The sequence below is a fragment of the Typopeltis vanoorti genome, chromosome 12, assembly GCF_054136105.1.
Source record: "Typopeltis vanoorti isolate ZY-2024b chromosome 12, IOZ_Tvanoo_1.0, whole genome shotgun sequence".
NCBI lineage: Eukaryota > Metazoa > Arthropoda > Arachnida > Uropygi > Thelyphonidae > Typopeltis > Typopeltis vanoorti.
The window spans coordinates 44,809,419-44,829,322 of NC_143560.1; the positions used below are offsets into that span (position 1 = coordinate 44,809,419).

A 19,904-nucleotide genomic window follows, 5' to 3' on the forward strand; every position below is an offset into this window, starting at 1 on the left:
TTTGTTTAATTAATTTGTATTAGACCATCCTTTGTTAAGTGTATTTAACCGTTTCTATGTTGTCAAGATTGTGAGTGATGATACCGCTAAGATATGTAAATTGCTTCACTTGTTCAAGTATGTGATTTTTGAAACAAAACAAACAAACAAACTTTATTCCTCTCCAATTCTACTTAAGTGATCATAATACCTGAGGTTAACCCTGCTCATACATTTCTGAATGCTAACAATATCAACTTCCTTCCTTCCTAATATATTTGTTTTTGATATGATTTTGCCACTGGCACCATTTCACTCTCTTAATCTTTCCTGGAACTCTCGTATTTGTGGTCTCCAGTCTTTGAGTGCATGTTTTTTTCCTAACCAGTTCTCAAATTCATAAGTAAAAATCAGTTTGAATACTGCCTTGTATTCAGCTACTTTAGTGTGGGCTAATTTCTCTCTTATCCTATAAATTTATTCAATTGACTTCCTACCATACCAGCTTTGCTAATTTTGTTGTCTATTTCATATTTAGTTTCCTCATTTTCACTAAGACTTGTGCTTAGTTGAAATATTTTACTCGTTCTGTAGTTTTCCCTTTGGGATGCAGTTGATGTTTTTCAATGTTCCTGCCTATTTTTATAGTCATTCTTTTTATTGCTGATTTTCATATCAAATTTACTACAACAGTTATTCAATTTAGTTAAGGACTCCTGCAGACTTACACATGGATTTATTTACAAGTATATATATCTTTACATCTGTAAAGAGCCAAGATTAACATTTCCAATTTTGATATCAGGTTTAATGTCGCTTTCTTTCATAATATGATCCATATATATGATAAATTGACATTATGAGAGAGCAGTGTCGAGGCTAGCTGGTGAACGGTCGTGCTATCGGAGAGCTCCTGAGAGATTTGTGTTTTTTGTTGATTTATTGGTGTTTTGGATTCAATTTAATGGACTTAAGTGTTTAATTTTGGTATATTATTAGAGCTTTATTAACGTGGTTAGTGTACTAAAGTGTTTTATAACATAATCTATGTCGGAAGTCGCCGCTAGATGAATTCGTAATGAGTAGTGTTCGTGCAAGCTCCAGATAAGATAAGTATCATTTTCAGTTATCGATACAAATTACTTAATATTGTGTAGTTTTGTTTTGTTTGCCTTGCGTATTTTAGTGCGTCTATTTTTGGTGTGTTATAACGTTTAATTTGACAAAACACGTTACAGATAAATATGGCACCTGTGCGTAGGAAAATGGCGCCAATAATGAAGGTTCGCCATCGTTATCAAAGAACGGTAGCATAAAAGAAATGAGTCAGTGTACTAGCTGTGAAATGTACGCTTTGCGGAGTGCGGTCGGAGTGTGGTTAGATGATGATAAAGGTTTGAATGTGTGTAGAAAATGTAGGGAGAATGCGGAATTGAAGTGTATTTTGGATCGTGAGTGTGATATTTTTGTCAACCTTCAAAATGAAGGAAATAGGGATATGACAAGAAACGGCAAGGTTGTACATGAAAATTGTGAGAGTGTGAATGTAGAAAGTGTGAATGATAGTATAAATGGTTTCTCAGAGAACAAAAAAGATGAGATAGATGCATTGAGTGAGATCGCGTTGTTGAATAGTGCGATAGAAAGAGCAAAACAGCAGCTAGAGTGCATGAACAAAAGTAGACTGAATGAACCAAGCAATAATAAAAGGTATGACAGGAAAAATAGACGTATGAATGTGAACATGAACAAAATGAAGGATAGCGTGCTGTATGGAGACTCGTTAGTACGAGGTGTGTTAGTAGAGGATTTGACAAAATCGTACCAACCTGGTGCGACCATAAAGGACGTAACTGCGTCTATTAGAGAGCAAAAGGAAAGGGTGAAAGAAATGATTGTTGTGGCAGGTACGAATGATTTGAAAGGAGATAAAATGGAAATGATAGAAGACCTGAATGAATTGTTTGAGGTAGCAAAAGAAAAGAGTGAGAGAGTTAGAATGATTAGTCTTTTGCCACGGTATGACAGTGAAATGTTTAAAAGGAGGGCTAATTGCAAATGACTTTATGCGTGGGTTATGTATGACGAGTGGTGTGGAATTTGTGGATGTGTGGAGTGAGTTTGATGGGCGAAAGGATCTATATAAGATGGATGACTTGCATTTGAATGGTTATGGTGTAAGAAGACTTGAGAAAGTGTTGCTGAATGTAGTGGATGTGCAAATTCAGGGAAACTAGATTTGTTAGGGGGGGGGGAGTAGAGATACAGTCCTTATGGAGGCAGTTGAATGTAAGAATGAATATAATATGCCAGAGCAAATAAGGACAACAAATCTGAGTGGGATAGTTAATATAAGGCATCAAGGTGGGGTAGGGGCTAAAGGGGGTCTTAAATTCATGTACACTAATACTAGGAGTATTAGGAACAAGAAGGAAGAGTTTTTGGCCATGGTTGGCACTTCCAGACCACAGGTTATAGGTATTAGTGAAACATGGCTGACTGTAGATGATATAACTAGTGGGATTGAATGTGATGGGTATAGTGTGTTCAGGAATGACAGAGAGAATAAAATGGGGGGAGGAGTATTGTTGATGATAGCTGATGAGCTCCAGCCAAGGAGAATAGAAGTTGAATTGCAGGATAGAGAAAAGAGCACATTTGAGGCCATTTGGTGTGAGATTGTGGCTAGCAGAACTAAATATACAATTGGGTGCTGCTATAGACCAGGTGATGGAAAAGATGGTGGTGACAGTATGCACAAGCAAATAGAAGAAATGGGTGGAAGGAGGGTGATTATTATGGGAGATTTCAACTATGGTCGCATTGATTGGAGTGAGGAGAGGACACACGGGAGGAAGGAACTGGATTTTATGCGGTTATTAAGGGATAACTATCTGCGACAGCATGTAATGGAAAATACTAGGGGTCAGAGAGTGCTTGACCTAGTAATTACATCTGAGGATTTGGCTGTAACAAATATGACCACATTGCCACCAATCGGTGAGAGTGATCATAGGGTCTTAACTTGGGAGGTGGCTAAAGGTGTAGAATTTTCAATTAAGACAGGGTACATGTGGAATTATCGGGTGGGAAAGTATGACAAGCTTAGGAGTTTGATTGGTTCAGTGCCATGGCATGTACAACTGCAAGGACTAGAAGTTGATAGTGCATGGGAGGTAGTTAAGAAGTGCTTGCATGAAGCAATGGCTGACTGTATACCTAGAGTCCGAATAATAAATCAAGTAGGGGTTAAATGGATGAATAACACCATTAAGCTTGAGTTGCAAAAAAAGAAACAACTATGGAGGGAATTTAAGGAGAAGGGTGACCGGCAGGCACATGAACGGTATAAAGCGCAGGCCGGAAGGGTTACGAGTGTGGTAAGAAAAGCAAAAAAGGATTACGAAAGAACATTGGCCATGCAGGCTAAAGAGAATCCTAAACAGTTTTTTAGATATGTAGCAAGTAAAAGAAAAAATGTACATGGCAGATTGATTTTAAAGAATGCCGATGGTAGGGAGGTAACTGAATCAGTTGAGATAGTTGAGTTACTGAGTGAGCACTTTGCAAAAGTATATCATCCAGGTGGTGACATTGCAGAAACGAATAAACCAGTAGATTATACGGGAATTGTGGTTAATGAAGTGGAGGTGAGTAGTCTATTGCATAACCTCAATGTCAATACATCTGTGGGATTGGATGGTATACCAGCTCGTGTTGTACGAGAAGCAGCTAAAGAATTGTCAGTACCCTTGACCATTTTGTTTAATTTGAGTCTCGGGTCTGGGTTAGTCCCGAGCGGGTGGAAAGAGGGGAAAATAGTTCCACTGCATAAAGGTGTTTCCAAGACTGCTGTTGTAAATTACCGACCGATTAGCATATCAGGAATCATTGTCAAGGTCTTAGAGAAAATAGTCAAGAGGAAAATACAAGATTGGATAGAAGAAAATGGGATACTATATCGGGGACAGCATGGTTTTGTGAAGGGTAGGTCATGCCTCAGTAACTTGCTCATGTATTATAACACAGTGACGGCTGAACTGGATAAGGGTAATGGGTTTACGGTGATTCTACTGGACCTTGCCAAGGCCTTTGACAGGATTCCACATGGAATTCTAATCAGTAAATTGCAGCATATGGGAATGGACATAGGGTTGGTGAGATGGATAGGAGGGTGGTTGACGGAGAGATATCAGAGAGTGGTTTACTCGGGAGTAGAGTCCACAAGACGGCCTGTGACTAGTGGTGTGCCACTAGGATCTGTTCTTGGACCACTGCTGTTTAATTTGTTCATAAATGATATAGGAAATGATCTGAGAGGAACAGTACATTTGTTTGCGGATGATGCGAAGTTGGGTAGGGCAATAGTGAATGCAGATGACGTCAAAATTTTGCAGGATGATTTGGATAGATTGGAGGTCTGGGCTAAGGAGAATGGATGTCAGTTTAATGTGGCAAAATGTAAGGTTATGCATTTTGGGATGAAAAGATTGGCGGCAGTTTACTGCATTGGTGGAACCCTGCTCCAGGAAATTGATGAGGCACGAGATTTAGGAGTGTTGGTGGATAAGGAATTGAAATTTAGGGGACACATTGCAAAAGTGACCAAAAGAGCTCATCAAATCACTTGGTTGCTGAAGAATACGTTGACAAGCAGAGACAAGCAGGTTATTGTTCCTCTCTATCGAGCCTTGATAAGACCCCATCTAGACTACTGTGCTCAGATTTGGTCACCTAGGTTTCTTCTTGATGGGGAGGAGGTGGAGAGGATCCAGAGGCGAGTGACCAAGATGATAGCAGGTCTGTGGAATGAACCGTATGAGAACAGGTTGAGGATTTGTGGGTTGCAAAAATTGGTTGATAGGCGGAGTAGGTGAGATATGATTGAGACATTCAAATTACTGAAGGGTTTCTATAAAATTAATTCAGAAGATATTTTTGAGAACAGGGCTGGTTGTGGGAGGACTAGGGGACATCCATGGAAACTGGGCAAAAGTGTGGTTAGTAAAGGTGTTAGAGCTGGGTTCTTTACTTTTAGAGTAGTGAATGAGTGGAATGCGTTCCCTGAGTCTGTAGTGGATGCTGTGACAGTGAATGAGTTTAAGGCGAGGTATGATAGATACTGTATGAATGTCAGATAGTTGTGATGAATATGATTTGGGGCCTCCCTCGATGAGTCTGACTCCCTGGAGTTGCCCGTAATATTAGTAATAATAGTAATAAATAACAGTGAAGATAACATGCACTCTTGTTGCCCGCAATTGATTTAACATCAAACTATCTTCCTGTATCTCCTTTGATCCAACTGCTGAATTACAACTCAAATATAGACTGTATTCCTGGTACCATTTACACCATGTTTTGAACAGCTTTTCTCTTGGCATCATATCATGCTTTTTCCAGATCTACAAAACATAGATCCTTGATCCCATGATTTCTCAACTATTTAAATGCCTTAAAGTGAAAATCTGATCCTGACAACGTATTTGTTCTGAACCCAGCTTGTTCAAGTTTCCCTGTCCAGAATTTTTCTAGCCTTTTCTATAGGGAAATTTCTCTGCAATTCCCATTTAGTTTTATTTCACTTTTTTTTAGATGGTATATGAGAACTCTATTCCAACCATTTGGAATTTGATCCCCATATTCTAGCAGTCCAATAGCATCTACTCCAGTTGCCTTTCCACATGTCAGATTCAGGTTTATGTTGGTTATCTCTGTCTCCAATTATTGATATGTATTCCTAATTGCATAGTTCTTAAATGTTTACAGTCAGTGTGCTGTCATTGCTTGTTGCATTTAGCCATCTTTCAAAATAACTACTCTATACATCTAGAACATCTTTATCTTCAGTTTTCATGGCATGTTTCCCATCTTTGATTCCTTTTATGATACTCTTTTCATTTCTGAGCTTTTTTTTCAATAGCCTCTAGAATGTTTTTCCACATTCCTGATGTTTGTTTTCTGTGTTCTTAACAAAGTTTCCATTACTTTTGTTTAGCTTATTTTACAGAATGCTTCACTTTCTTACATTTTTGTCTGTATTCTCTCTGAGCATGTTCTAACTTTTCTTTTTTTTTTCCTTTATTACCTCTAACTTCCTAAATCCACCATGGAGTTATGATTTTTCTATCTTTGGCAGCAGAATGCTTGCAAAGATAGAAAAATCTCACTGCATATTTCTTCAGGGTTTGCCACTAAATCTCCAAGGTTAAATTCTTGTTTTCACTCTTTTATATCTTCCTGAATAATATTTGTATTTGTCTGTTTACCTCTGAAAACTGCTCAACATCATTTTCTTAACTTTCTTACACAGTTTTCTTTTCAATATGATATTCAATTTTATCTTGCTCAAAATTAAATGATCATCCTGTTTCTTATCTTCAGTATATTCTTATATCCCAAACCATCATGGAAATGTCACTATCAACATCTTTTATCATATTTGTCAGAACATGGTGTTAGTAATAACTAGTCTGTGTCCTGAACAGAAATCAGCATGTGCTTACCATTATGGTTAGCGGAAAACTTACTCAAAAATTAGTGTAACAGATTCACTTTTTCTCTGCAAAGAATAACCTATTATGAAAAATGATATAGAAAAAACTAAGTTACTAATTAGATAATGTACATGCAACAAAGTTATGGGATAAATATTTCTAGAAAATATTAAAGGATGTACTATAATTTCAGTTGCAGTGATTACAGAATGAATTACAAAAGTAGCTATGAATTGAATTTGCAAAAGTGTTTTGGAATGATCTCTTTGTATTACTTCCACTCATGAATCATTATAAACCTAAATAATCTGGAAATGCCACTCTGATATATCAAAAAAATTTTTTGTCTTACTACAAATTTGGTTTGTACAGAATTTCAAGCTGCAGTTAGTTTGAATTAGCCAAGAAAAAAAAAAAAAAAAACTTGGAATGATGTTTTAATATTAAATATACCCCCTCCCTCTTTCTAGCAAGATTTGAACTAAAATCCTTGCATGTGCAGCTTTTAGGCTAGTTACTTAAGTACTGCCGATTTACAAAATGTATGTTGTTATTTTTTCATTTTCTGCTTATTTTAAGAATACAAGAAGTTCCTGAGTTTGAGTTCTTATACACATTCTTATTCTGAAACATGATGCTGTTAATGACTAGTCTTGAGCAGAAATCTAGCAGGTCTTTATTATTAATCTTAGCCATTTTTCAACATCCAATTACTCAGCTGTTCAGGTTTTCAAGAACCAGCTTTTCCTTCTTTATCTAGATCAGCTGCAATCTCTAACAAAAATTCCCCCTGCATCTTCTACCAGTATCTTCAATGGACCATTGATGCAAATAAGTTTCATTGTTCAATTTCTCATTTGAAAATTTGCTTATATCACTCTACTTGAGTGTGTGATGTTTAAGAGGTTCGTCTTGTGCTGATTACTAGAGCTACTCTTTTTTTCTGGTACTTAGTATCTGAGTAAGTTACAGGAATTTCCTGGTTTGAGTTATTTTTTTCAAGAATCAATAAAATCAAAAATATGAGCATTAATTGCAATAAATAAATAAATGCTAAACATTCATGAATATGGTATTTCAAACCATGCAGGCAACCATGCAATGCACTACTGTGCATACCTTTGTTTGTTCAGGCAGACAGGAATGTCTCACTGACTTTGCTCATCATTTTTGATGTCTTATTTCAGATTTAATCTCCCTCCCCCTTATTAAAACTATGCAGTATGCCAAAACTAAGCAGTGCACACTGATTTTAATTAAATGAAATAGGAAAAACAAATAACTTGGAAAGAAAATGAGATCATAAACAAACATGCAGCAGCCTGTTGATCTTTTTGAGAAATATTATCTATGCACTTCAACTGTGTGTGCGTGCGTGTGCACATGTGCACAATTTTAAAGGATAAAGAAAAATATTCAAAGGCAGTTAAATTCACAATCCATGCAGTTGACATAATTTATACTAAAGAAGTTGACAGCATTTTTTTCAAATGGAGAAGCATTTAACTATGTGGATGATCAAACACAGTGATTGAATATGCCTGTTAACTAAGCTGCTATTCATGCATCTCAAAAGTGGGCAAAACTTTTGCCCACTTTTGAGATGCTTAATTTCTTTAATAAATAAATCATTGTTTAAGCATACTGTTATTTGCTTGATGTTTATCATTGTCTGTGAGAAATTCTTGCTTTATCAACAAATTAACTTGTAAAGTCAGGACCTGTCTGTAGTCGAAATTTCTGTTGCATTAAATGTAGTAATAACATTTTTTGCTTAAGTTCTATAAATGCGACATGCAAGGTATGCTCAGAACTCTTCATAATATGGGTGGATAGGAATATGATACTTTATATGGGACAGCATGGCTTTGTAAAAGGTAGGTCCTGCCTCAGTAATTTATTCACCGTTTATAATAAGGTGACAGCAAAATTGGATAAAGATGGCTATACTAGGATACTGCTGGACTTTGCAAAGGCATTTGGCAGAATACTGCATGGGAAAACTATTACATAAGTTGAAGCTAATGGAAATGGATGAGGCTGGTGGCATGGATAGAGGGGTGGCTGATAGATAGATATCAGAAGGTGGTGTATGGTGGAATGGGATCAAGGCAAATGAGGATGACTAGTAGAATGCCCTAGGTTTCTGTACTAGGATCACTACTCTTTAATTTATACCTTAATGATACAGGAGAAAAATTTGAAGGGGGGACATTTGGTTGTTTGCCGATGATGCAAAAGTAGGGAGGGCAATAGTTGATAAAGGTGATGTAGATATGTTACAAAATGATTTAGATAAATTGGCAGTGTGGGCAAAGGACAATGGCTGTCAATTCAATGTTGTAAACTGTAAAGTAATACACTTTGGGATGAAAAGATTACACACTTTGTATCATATTGATGCTACTAATTTACACGAAATTGATGAGGCTAGGGATCTGGGGTGATGATGGATAGAGATATGAAATTCAGAGGACATATTGCAAAAGTTGGCAAAATAGCTCAGAGGGTTACTTGTAGGCTGAAGAACACATCGACAAGGAAAGATGGGGAGGTTATTATCCCTCTTTGTAAGGTTATGATTCGGTCACATGTTGACTACTGTGCACAAATTTGGTTATCTGCGGTTCTTGGAGACTGGGGAGGTGGTGGAGAGGATTCAGAGATGAGTGACCAAGCTGGTGACAGGTCTGTGGAATGTTCCCTATAAGGATAGATCTAGGGCATGTGGGTTGTTGCAGAGTTAGCTGCAAAGAGGGAATGTGATAGAAATATAATTTACTAAAGGGATACTATAAGATTGACACAAAGAAATTTTTCAATAGATGGGGATTAGGAGGAAAACAAGTGAGCACACTTGGAAGCTAAGAGTGTGGTTAGTAAGGACATACAGACCAGGTTTTTTACTTGGAGAGTGGTGAATGAGTGGAATGGATTTAATGGATTATGTTGAATAGATTTAAGGAAATGTATGATAGGTATTGTGTTAATGGATAGAGCAGGTCTCCTGCGATGAGTTCTTTGACTTCATGGAGTGCCCAAATAAACAGTAATAAAATTTAACTGAAAAACTAAGTTAACTAGTTTCTAGCAGTGGCAGTATTAAAGTGTCTAAATAAACAATGTTGATATATATTTCCTAGCTCACCATGTTGTGAATTTTAAACAACTAAATCATCATCATCAAATTCCTGCCATGTACCCTCAAGGGGTGCACAGGATATGATAGTACTACATGAAAAAAAATTACATCATTTTTAATTTCCTATCTACAATTTTCCTCCAAATCAGTCTGTTACTTGTCAAGACTCCAACATTATCAGATCTTATATTTCTATCGTCTAAGGCACTTTGTACTGTATCAATCCACCTATATCTTGGTTTTCCTCTGGGTCGTTTTGCTGCCAACCTGGCAGAGAACACTTGTTTTGCTAATCTTTCCTCGCCCATTCTGTTTAAGTGACCATACCACCTGAGATTAGCTCTGCTAACGCATTCCTGGATGTTGACAATGTCAAGTTCTTTCCTAATATCCTCGTTTTTAATATGATATTGCCATTGATGCCATCTGTTCACGCCTATAATCTTTCTCAGGACTCTCATATCTGTGGTCTCTACTCTTTGGTCAAGTGTTTTACATCTGACCCAGCTCTCAGATCCATAAGTTAAAACTGGTTTGAACACTGTCTTGTATACAGCTAATTTAGTGTTCCGACTAATTTCTCTCTTATTCCATATGAATTTATTCAATTGACTTCCCACCATACCAGCTTTGCTGATTCTGTTGTCTATTTCTATATTTAATTTACCATCTTCAGTAAAAATCGTGCCTAAATAGCTGAAATGTTTTACTTGTTCCACAGGTTCTCCATTCACATCACAGTTGACATTTTCAATGATTCTGCCTATTTTCATTGTCTTTGTCTTTTTATTGCTGACCTTCATACCATATCTATTACAACAGCTATTCAATTTAGTCAGAGAATCTTGCAGACTTGTAGCGGATTTATTTAGAAGTATAACATCATCTGCATAAAGCAAAGAGCTGACATTAACATCTCCAATTTTGATATCATGTTTAATACCACTTTCCTTCATAATGTGATCCATATAGATAATGAATAACAGAGGGAATAATGTACATCCTTGTCTCACACCAGATTTAACATTAAACCATCTTCCTGTACTTCCTTCAATTCTAACTGCTGACTTACAACTCAAATAAAGACTAAGTATTGCTTGATATAATGCCCCATTGACACCATATAACTGCAGTGTATTGAATAGCTTCTCTCTTGGCACATTGTCATATGCTTTTTCCAGATTGACAAAACTTAAGTATAGATCTTTGTTATATTCCCATGCTTTCTCGACTATTTGTCGTAAAGTGAAGATCTGATCCTGACAGCCTCTGTTTGTCCTGAATCCAGCTTGTTCTTCACCAAGCTTTTCTTCCACAATTCTTCTCAACCGTTTCTCAAGTATACTTGCATAGATCTTGCCAGGAACACTCAGTAGGGACACACCTCTGTAATTCTCACATGCAGTTTTATTTCCCTTTTTATATATGGGTACTATGAGAGCTCTACTCCAATCATCGGGAATTCGTCCCTCTGTCCAGGCTTTCTGAACTATGCAGTGCAGCCACTATAAGACTCTTATACCACCATACTTCAGCATTTCTGGTCGAATATCATCTACTCCAGCTGCCTTTCCACATTTCAAGCCTTTGATGGCTTTTTCTACTTCAAGTATGGATATGTATTCCTGACTGCATGCCTGGTCAGTGTTTTTTACCACTGTGCTGTCATAACTGCTTGTTTCATTTAGCAGTTTTTCAAAGTAATTACTCCATACTTCAAGGATATCTTTTTCTCCCGTTTTCATGTCACCTTTATCATCTCTAACTCCTTTTACAGCACTCTTTCCTCCATTTCTAAGCTTCTTCAACAACCTCCAGAATATTTTGCCACCTTCTTGATATTTATTTTCTATATTCTTGCCAAAGTCCTCCCATGACTTTTGTTTAGCTAGTTTTACATAGTGTTTAGCATTCTTGCATTTGTCTCTATATTCTCTAAGAGCACAAACTGACTTATTTGACAGGAACTTTTGATATGCTTTTTTCTTTTCCTTCACTGTCTCTTTAACTTCCTGTGTCCACCAGGGAGTTCTCATTTTTTTTATCCTTACAGACAACCACACCACATGTCTCTCTGGTAGAATCAATCAATGTTTTCTTCAGAGTTTGCCACTGAATCTCCAAGGTTTGACTCCTGTTCTGAAACTCTTTCATTTTTTCTTCAATAATCTTTGTGTATTTTAGTCTACAGTTCATATCTGAGAGTTGCTCAACTTTTATTCGCTTGAAAACTTTCTTACATGTTATTCTTTTCAGTATGAAATTCAATTTTATCCTGCTCAAGACTAAATAGTGATCACTTCCAATTTCAAATCCTCTGTACACTCTGGTGTCCTGTACCAGGGAGAAAACATCACTATCAACAATAACATAGTCAATGAGACTTTTCTTATTCCTTGCCTCTTCTCTCCATGTGAATTTGTGCACATTTTTATGTTGGAACATGGTGTTAGTAATAATCAGTCCATGTCGTGAGCAGAAATCTAACAGATATTTGCCATTATTATTAGCTTTGCTCTTCTCCAAATTTTCCCAAAATATTTTTGTATGTCTCACCATCATTTCCTACTCTGCTATTTAGATCCCCAACAAGGACCAACTTTTCCTTTTTCATTGTGTCAGTTGCTTTTTCTAAAGCCTCAAAAAATTCCTCCACTTCTACCTTAGTAGAACTTTCTGTGGGACCATAGGCACAAATAAGTCTCATTGTCCAGTTCCCCATTCTCATATTTGTCCACATCACTCTACTTGAGACCGACTGCCATTCAAGAAGATTAGCCTCGTATTTTGTGTTGAATACTATGGCTACTCCTGCTTTTCCTTGATTGTCATTGCCTGAATATAACATTTTGTATTTATTGCTCAGAAAGATCTCATCCGTTTTGGTCTTTTTTGTTTCAGTCACCCCTATTATGTCGATCTGGTACTTATCTAATTCCTCAGCTAGCTCCATTTCTTTGCCATTCAGGCTTCTTACATTAATAGTACCGATCTTTAACTCTGGTGATGTTGAGTTGGGGTTTGTTTTCAGATTTGTTCCAGTAGCTGACTTTTCGCTGTTCACCCTGGTTCCCTGGCGAAAACAACGGGGGCCTTGTTTAACTGGGCGACGCCCCAGCCGGCATGACATTTTGTCATGTTGTACCATCATTTTTTATTTTGGTTTAACCAATAAGAATACAATTTGGTCGGCTAAATCCCAAATTGGCAGCCCATCCTCGTTCGTTCAGTATCCAAGTAGATACCCAACGGGGTGCACCTCGAGAAGGTGAGGATTGGACATTATGTCAGAAACCCTGGTCGGTTCTCCGCATTCCTTTAAAGGCTATGTGGAGGTCTCCTCTCGGTTATACTGCTTTGACCAAGCACCCCAACAATGATATTTCTTGAGATTCAGTGTACTTTTTTATATATATATTTGTTTAGTATAAGACCTTTTATGTGTTCCGTGATTTATTGTGAAATGTTTTTTTAAATAGGTTCCTATGTAGTCACTGGACATAGAAATGGCAGTGTTTGTCTTTGGAATAGCTGCACTGGTGAACTAAAACGTGTTTGTTCTCAACACCTTAGGTTGGTTGCAGATATTGCCTTAGTTGATGTCTTACATTTAGGTAAATTGTTTTAAAATATTTGTGATGTAATATATATGTATATACAAACCATAAAAATATATTATTCTAGAATAAGAGTTGTTAATAAGTATTTAAACAAATTGGGGAGACAATTTATGTAATTTAGTTTAACATTTTTTCGTAGTTTAATAAATTTTGCTGAAGTGAGTAACTATGATGATCTTGTGCAAAATTGTATATTAGTGAGATTTAGTTGACAGAGGAGGATATGGGTGTGAGAAAGAACATAAATGGGTCGATTCTATAAAGACAAAGTTGCTGTGACAAACTGCTAAAAAGTCCCTACTAAATTTTCATAGGTACACCTCTTTCTTATCCTGGAGTTTATAGAATCTCTTGTGTCTTATGTTATTATGGGCAGACTGGTCATTCTGCATAAATTCATATGGAAGAGGATCAAGAATATATTTCACTTAAAGAAACCACTAAATCTAGTTTAGCAAGCTATGCATTATCTACAAAACACAGGATTCTTTGGAACAAGATCAAAGTATTATATAAGTATTTTGTTCTGGAGAGACTGCACAAAGAAAGCTGTGAAGCACACATTCAGAATCCAAACCTTAACAAAAAATGATTGTCTTGAACTTAATTTTGGGAAGTTATGCTGACTACTCACCATCCTTGTGTTTGTTCTGTAAATTGTAATTAATTAATTTTATATTTAAAAATATTTTAACTCATTTATTTGATTGTACTTTATTTTTAGATATCTTTTAATACAGATGGAGCTATTCTCCTGGATAATTCATATAATATCACATGCTCACTTTCAATTGAACTGGTGTTCTCTTTTTTTTTTTTTTTTTTGATTGTTTTCCTATTGTATTGATAAGTCAAATTCTACAAATTAAAAAGAATTAAATTAACATAAGCATTTTTGTTATGAATTAGTTATAATGTATTTCCATGATCCCTGTGTGAGTTTGCTATAAAGTGAGTTGACTGTAAGTAATACTTTGTGATCAACAAGCGTGGTGGTTTAAAATAAGAACAGTAATTAACATCCTGATAAGAATTGCTTGTATGGGTAACTTGCAATAAACGCATTTCAAGAAGGAATAATGATTAGGGATACGCTAGACAGGTGAATAACAAGTGTTTTCTAGTTTCTGCTGGTGAAGGGTTGTGATGTGGCTGATACTATATATTCAAGTAGGGCAAGTGAAAGATATGATTTAGTTGGGACAAACAGTTTGAAAGGAGATAATTTTGATAAGAGTGAAGAGAGAAAAGCATTGTTGAATGGGACAGAAAAGAAATGCAAAAAAAATCAAGATTGTAAATTGCCAAGGTATGAGTGAGCTGACTGGACGGCTGTGATTGTTAATGATTCAATTCGTAGACTGCACAGGAGAGATGGAGTATAGTATGTTGATAAGTTAAGTGTTTTTGATGATAGAAAGGATTTGTACTGGCATGCTGGTTGCTTAAATAGATTTGGTATTAGGTATTTGAAGAAATTTTGGTGACAGAGTGAACATATCTAGTTAGGGAAACTAGATAGGACAGGGTGACTGCATGAGAGATTGGACATGCACTAGGATGAGAGAGAGAAACATTATGGAAATGATTTCCTTGAGAATGATGAGACTAGTTTTTGTCATAGAAGAAAAGCAGTGATTATGGCAGTGGTTTAAGAATTAATTTCATGAATGAAACATGGATTGCTTTTTTGAACCTGTGAAATTTCAATCTCTAAGCTAATGCTTGAATAAGCATTAGCTTAGAGATTGAATGTCATGAAGAGAAGAAAGATAAATTTTTAGCATTGGTAAATGATAAACCAAAAATTACTGGTATTAGTAAGATGTGGCTGACATCATGTTGGAGGCTTAATGGAATATATACAGCACTCGAAAAGGATTAAAACTGATTTTAATACTTCCTATCTTTCGTCTCAGTCACTGAGACATCTTCAGGGATTACAAAAAACGAATGTAACACACACTCAAATACAACACAATACTAAGCCAAACACTTGGGTGACTCTAAAGTCCTATCTAGGTGGTGGGATCTCTGATAATGTTTCCCAAATTTTTGGAAGTTTAATGCAACCGTGTTTATTTAGATTCAGTTGATTTCTGAGTGTTGCTGCAGATTCTAAAAATATTCTTTCTTTTTTGAATTTACTGTGGTGGAGCATGGTGGTTTTTCTCCAGGAGATCCTGTGGGTTGTATCAAAAACATGGTTTGCCAGGCCAGACTGACCTTAGTTGTGATTGCAGGTGTATGATTTGTGTTCTTCTAAGCAGATGGTTGCTGATCTATCTGTCTGTCCAAAATATGCCAGCTTGCAGGAACAGGGTACTTTATAAACTCCAGGCATTGAGAGAGGAAGGAGCTGATCTTTGGTAGAATGAATAAGGGTAGCAAGTTTGCAGTGTGACTTGAATGCTGTGTGAGGATTGTACTTTTTTAAGGACTTGGCCAATTTTTCTGATGTGCCACAGATGTAGGGTATGGTGATGGCATTTCTGAACTCCTTCTGAAGAGATGGCTGGGGAGTGGGGAAGGAACCGATTATTTTTTTTTAACTGTAATCGCTATAGCCATTCATTGGAGAGGAAGGTGTTGTGTATGTGATTGAGTTCAGTTGAAAGAGCAGTTTCACTGGAACAAAGATTGTGGGCTCTCTTGGTTAGAGTTTTAATAATGCCATATTGTTGAGTGGGGTGGTGGGAGAGTTTATGAATGTATCTGCTTGTGTGCGTAGGTTTTCTATATACAGTGAAGGAAAGTTTACCATTAGGAAAGCGTGTAACTAAGGTGTCTAGGAAGGGTAAATTGTTATTTTCCTTATCCACTGTAAACTGGATTCTTGGATGTAGGCTGTTGAGGCAACTTAGGAAGGAGTCTAATGTGTCTGAGCCATGAGGCCAAGCAGAAAGCACATAATCTCATCTTCTCATCTTAGTTAGATAGGTTTCAGAGGGGTTGAGTCTATGGCTGGCTTGTTTTTCAAAATTTTCCATATAAAAATTGGCAAGAGGATGTGAGAAGGGGAACCCATGGCAGTTCCCTCTATCTGTAAATATGGTTATTCTTCCAAGAAGAATAACCATAATTGATGGCAAAGGAAAAGAGATCTAAATGTCAGAAGGCAAAACATTTTTTAAGAGTGTTAAGGTGTCACTTAAGGGAATATTGGTAAACAGTGAGGTGTTGTCAAAGTTTACCAATATGTCTGTATTATTTAAAGTTAGATTTTCCATCAGGGTTATAAAATAAGTAGTTTTTTATATAGGATGTAAGTCCAGTGGGGGGGGGGGTAGAGAGTTAGCCAGCTGCTTTGATAGTTTGTAGCATGGTGCATTAGTGGCATCTATTATAAGTCTTGGGGGGAAGATATTAGGTTTGTAGATTTTTAGTGAACACAAGTTAAAAAATTAAAAAAACTTTAAAAAAGTATCCTCCTGGCCTCCGGATATTATAAAAAAAAACTCAAACTTTTCTGTTTTCACCTTCCCCAAATATACGGCTTACCAAAAATCCACAAATCCAAACCCACATGTTTGGCTTAGTATTGTGTTTGAGTGTGTGCTACATTAGTTTATTGTAATCCCTGAAGATGTCTCAGTAACTGAGACAAAATATAGGAAGTATTAAAATCAGTTTTAATCCTTTCCGAGTGCTGTATAATCCATTAAGCCTCCAACATGTCCTCACAGCATTTAAGTCTCAACACACAGATGTGGCTAACAGAAGAAGATATCCATATAAGAATATAATCTGATGGGTATAGTGTATTCAGGTTGGTTAGACAGGATTGATAGTAATGGGGAAAGATTGCTAATGATTGCAGAGGGATTAAATCCAAGCAGAGTAGCTTATCCAAAGTTGTTTCATGTTGGACGTGCATTCTACCCTATGAACTTCCTGGTTGCCAACAACCAAGAAGTTCATAGGGTAGATTATTGGTGTCTAAAACAGATGTTTTATGTAGCCTCTGTCTTATGCGGACTTTTTGCTCTGCATTTTTGCAGAGCAAAAAGCTAACGATTAACTGAAATCACCTTGTCTTCTGGTGAGTTAAGTACTGAGTTATAACAATTTACAGAATGAATGCTAAGAAGTCGTATGCCATTCAGAGAGTATCAGCTTCTTTAGTCACAGAATGTGATTCAGTCAGTTCTGAATCTTCTTCAGTTTAGGACTTGAATTTAGATAGGAATGAGGCTCTCTGTGGTGGTGGGGGGGGGAGAGGAAGCATAACTAAGAAGAGATTCTTTTGCCTTAATAATACTCACTTTTGTAATAAATTCATCAGAGAAATTGTTATACCTTGTGATATTGCATGACTTTGAAATATGTGAAAATTGGATTAAAAATTAGAATGGATATTAAAATATTGATATGAATAAGACTACCTAAGCATATAGAATGAGTGAGTGAGCAGTGATGTACTGTAGGACTCTGTACTTGAGAAACTGCTGTTTGGTTTAGCTAGTCAGGTAATCTTATTAGGAATGGTCAGAAAGGTGATATCCTTGCACAATTGTCTCAAATTCTATGGAAATTCTGCATTTCTATCCATTCAAGACTACCCTGACACAGTAGTTATGCCTGCTGGACTTAATGTTTTTGTATGCCCTGAAGGAGAATTTGAATAGACTGATGCTATACAGTGGTAGGTGTTGCTTCATTATAGTAAAATGTAAGGTTATATATTCATTTTACATTGTATGCATAACCTTATATTTCACTGTGTATTGTGTCGATGAGAAATTGCTGCAAGAAAAGTAGTATATGCAAAAAAAAAAAAAATTACTGGAATGACCTATGCTAACAAATATAGTTTATTTTTTTCTTTAATAAAATCTTGATATAACCACACCTTGGCTACTCTCTCTTTGTCATAGACTAGGCTCAAGTAGAGAACAGATTTAACTTTTGTGGGTTTATAATTAAAGTTTAGTAAATAGGCAGAAAAGAGAAGATGTAATAGATATATTAGTAAAGAGTATAGGAAAAACCTAAAAGTACGTACATTTCAGTAAAGAACAAGTCATGTCTTGAAATTTGTAAAGATTTTTATTAGTAAGGATGTGAGGACTAGATTTTTCTCACAGTGAGTAGTGAGGAATTAGTGATTACTTTATCATGCTAGATTATTCATGCCAGCATTATATAGCTGAATGAATAGCATCTCTGCTTTGTAATCAGAGACTCGCAAAACATGCCACGATAGGACTTGAACATCCTTCTTTAGGCAGCAGATGGTTTTCTTTTTCCAGTGGAAAACCATCACCTTAGAGACCTTTTAAAAACCACTCCATCTTTAATAAAATACCTTTCTTGGTGTGTTGAGTTCCTTGCTTTTTTTTAGGTGCATTATATATTTAGAATACATTCAATTTGTTTTTGTCCATCAATGTGTAGGTTATTGCTGGTTTCTGGTTCATAAATTTTATTGATATTTAGCATTTAAAATTCTTGCAAAAATTGTTGCTAAAATTTTAAATAGTTTTAGGAATGAAAAAAAAAAAGTTTAAAATTTGTGTTGCAATCATTCCACTCACTGAAATCAAAATGGAAATATTTCCACATTTCAAATTCAAGACATGAATGCACCTTGCACGACTGTCTCAAATTCTATGGAAATTCTGCATTTCTATCTATTCAAGACAACCCTGACACAGTAGTTATTCCTGTAGGACTTTGAAAGTCAACTAACATTCACTTCAACATTCCTTCCTTGAGTGGAGTTGAGCTCTTTGTGACTGTGGATGAGTTTGTAGGGGAGATGAGTCTCACTTTCACCTGAATGGATACCTGTGTAATTTCACCTGTCAATACCGAAATTCCCAAGTATTGTCTATGTAAAACCAGCATGTGATCAAACAAATTCCTTTGCATTCACTCAAAGTTAAGTTACTGTCTGGTGCAGGTTTACAACTTCATTTAACTTTGGACCATTCTTCTTTGAGACATTTGCCAGTTGGACACAAAACACATGCTGAATGATTATTTTACTTATTATTAATACAATAACACTTGACGTTTCGACCCCTGTATTGAAGTCATCATCATCAGGATACATGTGTATAAACCAAGCTACATGCTCTTGCACTCTACAATAAACTAAATCTATGCTGTTAATTAATCTTTTTCTTAGCCTGACCTCTAGTGATAAAAAAAAATTTAAAAAATAAATAAATAAAAAACTACAATAAACTCTGCTAAAGTCCCCCCTGTACTAAGATTACTAAGATTATTCTGGATTTGTACAATTCAGATTGTTATACTGCAATTTTCTTCTGGACTCGACAGTTGAAGTTGTATTGAATGTTAAGGGGGGGGGGGGGGAACTTCACCAAGTCTTCTGGTATTGAGATTTTTCTTTGGCTTGTATTGAAATTTTTTTCAGAAATGCCTCTAACATAAGGTATGATAATAGCATTCTTGAAATCTCTTTTGTTTTTAGTGGTATCTTGTGAATAGTTTTTTTACTGTATCCATTTTTCATAAATATATGGTTGATGATCTTATATTCCTGGTTTAGAGCTTGTTCATTTGAACAAATCATTTGAGCTCTGTGTTTAAGGGTGCTTATGACCCCTAGTTTTTGTGTTGGGTGGTGATAAGAATTTTTGTGTATGTACTGGCCTGTGTGCGTAAGTTTGCATAGACTGAGAAGGAGAGACAGTC

General features: G+C 36.1%; 1 protein-coding gene across 2 annotated transcripts in view; it reads left to right on the forward strand.

Moving 5' to 3' along the window:
* The window catches only part of LOC150100743 (uncharacterized), an 82,988-nt gene that overhangs the window by 12,610 nt on the left and 50,474 nt on the right, over positions 1-19,904 (forward strand). For both annotated transcript variants that reach the window (XM_090401929.1, XM_090401928.1), the window contains exon 3: positions 13,098-13,232. In XM_090401929.1, coding sequence (XP_090258055.1) covers positions 13,098-13,232 — 135 coding nt within the window. The remainder of the gene's footprint in view (positions 1-13,097; positions 13,233-19,904) is intronic.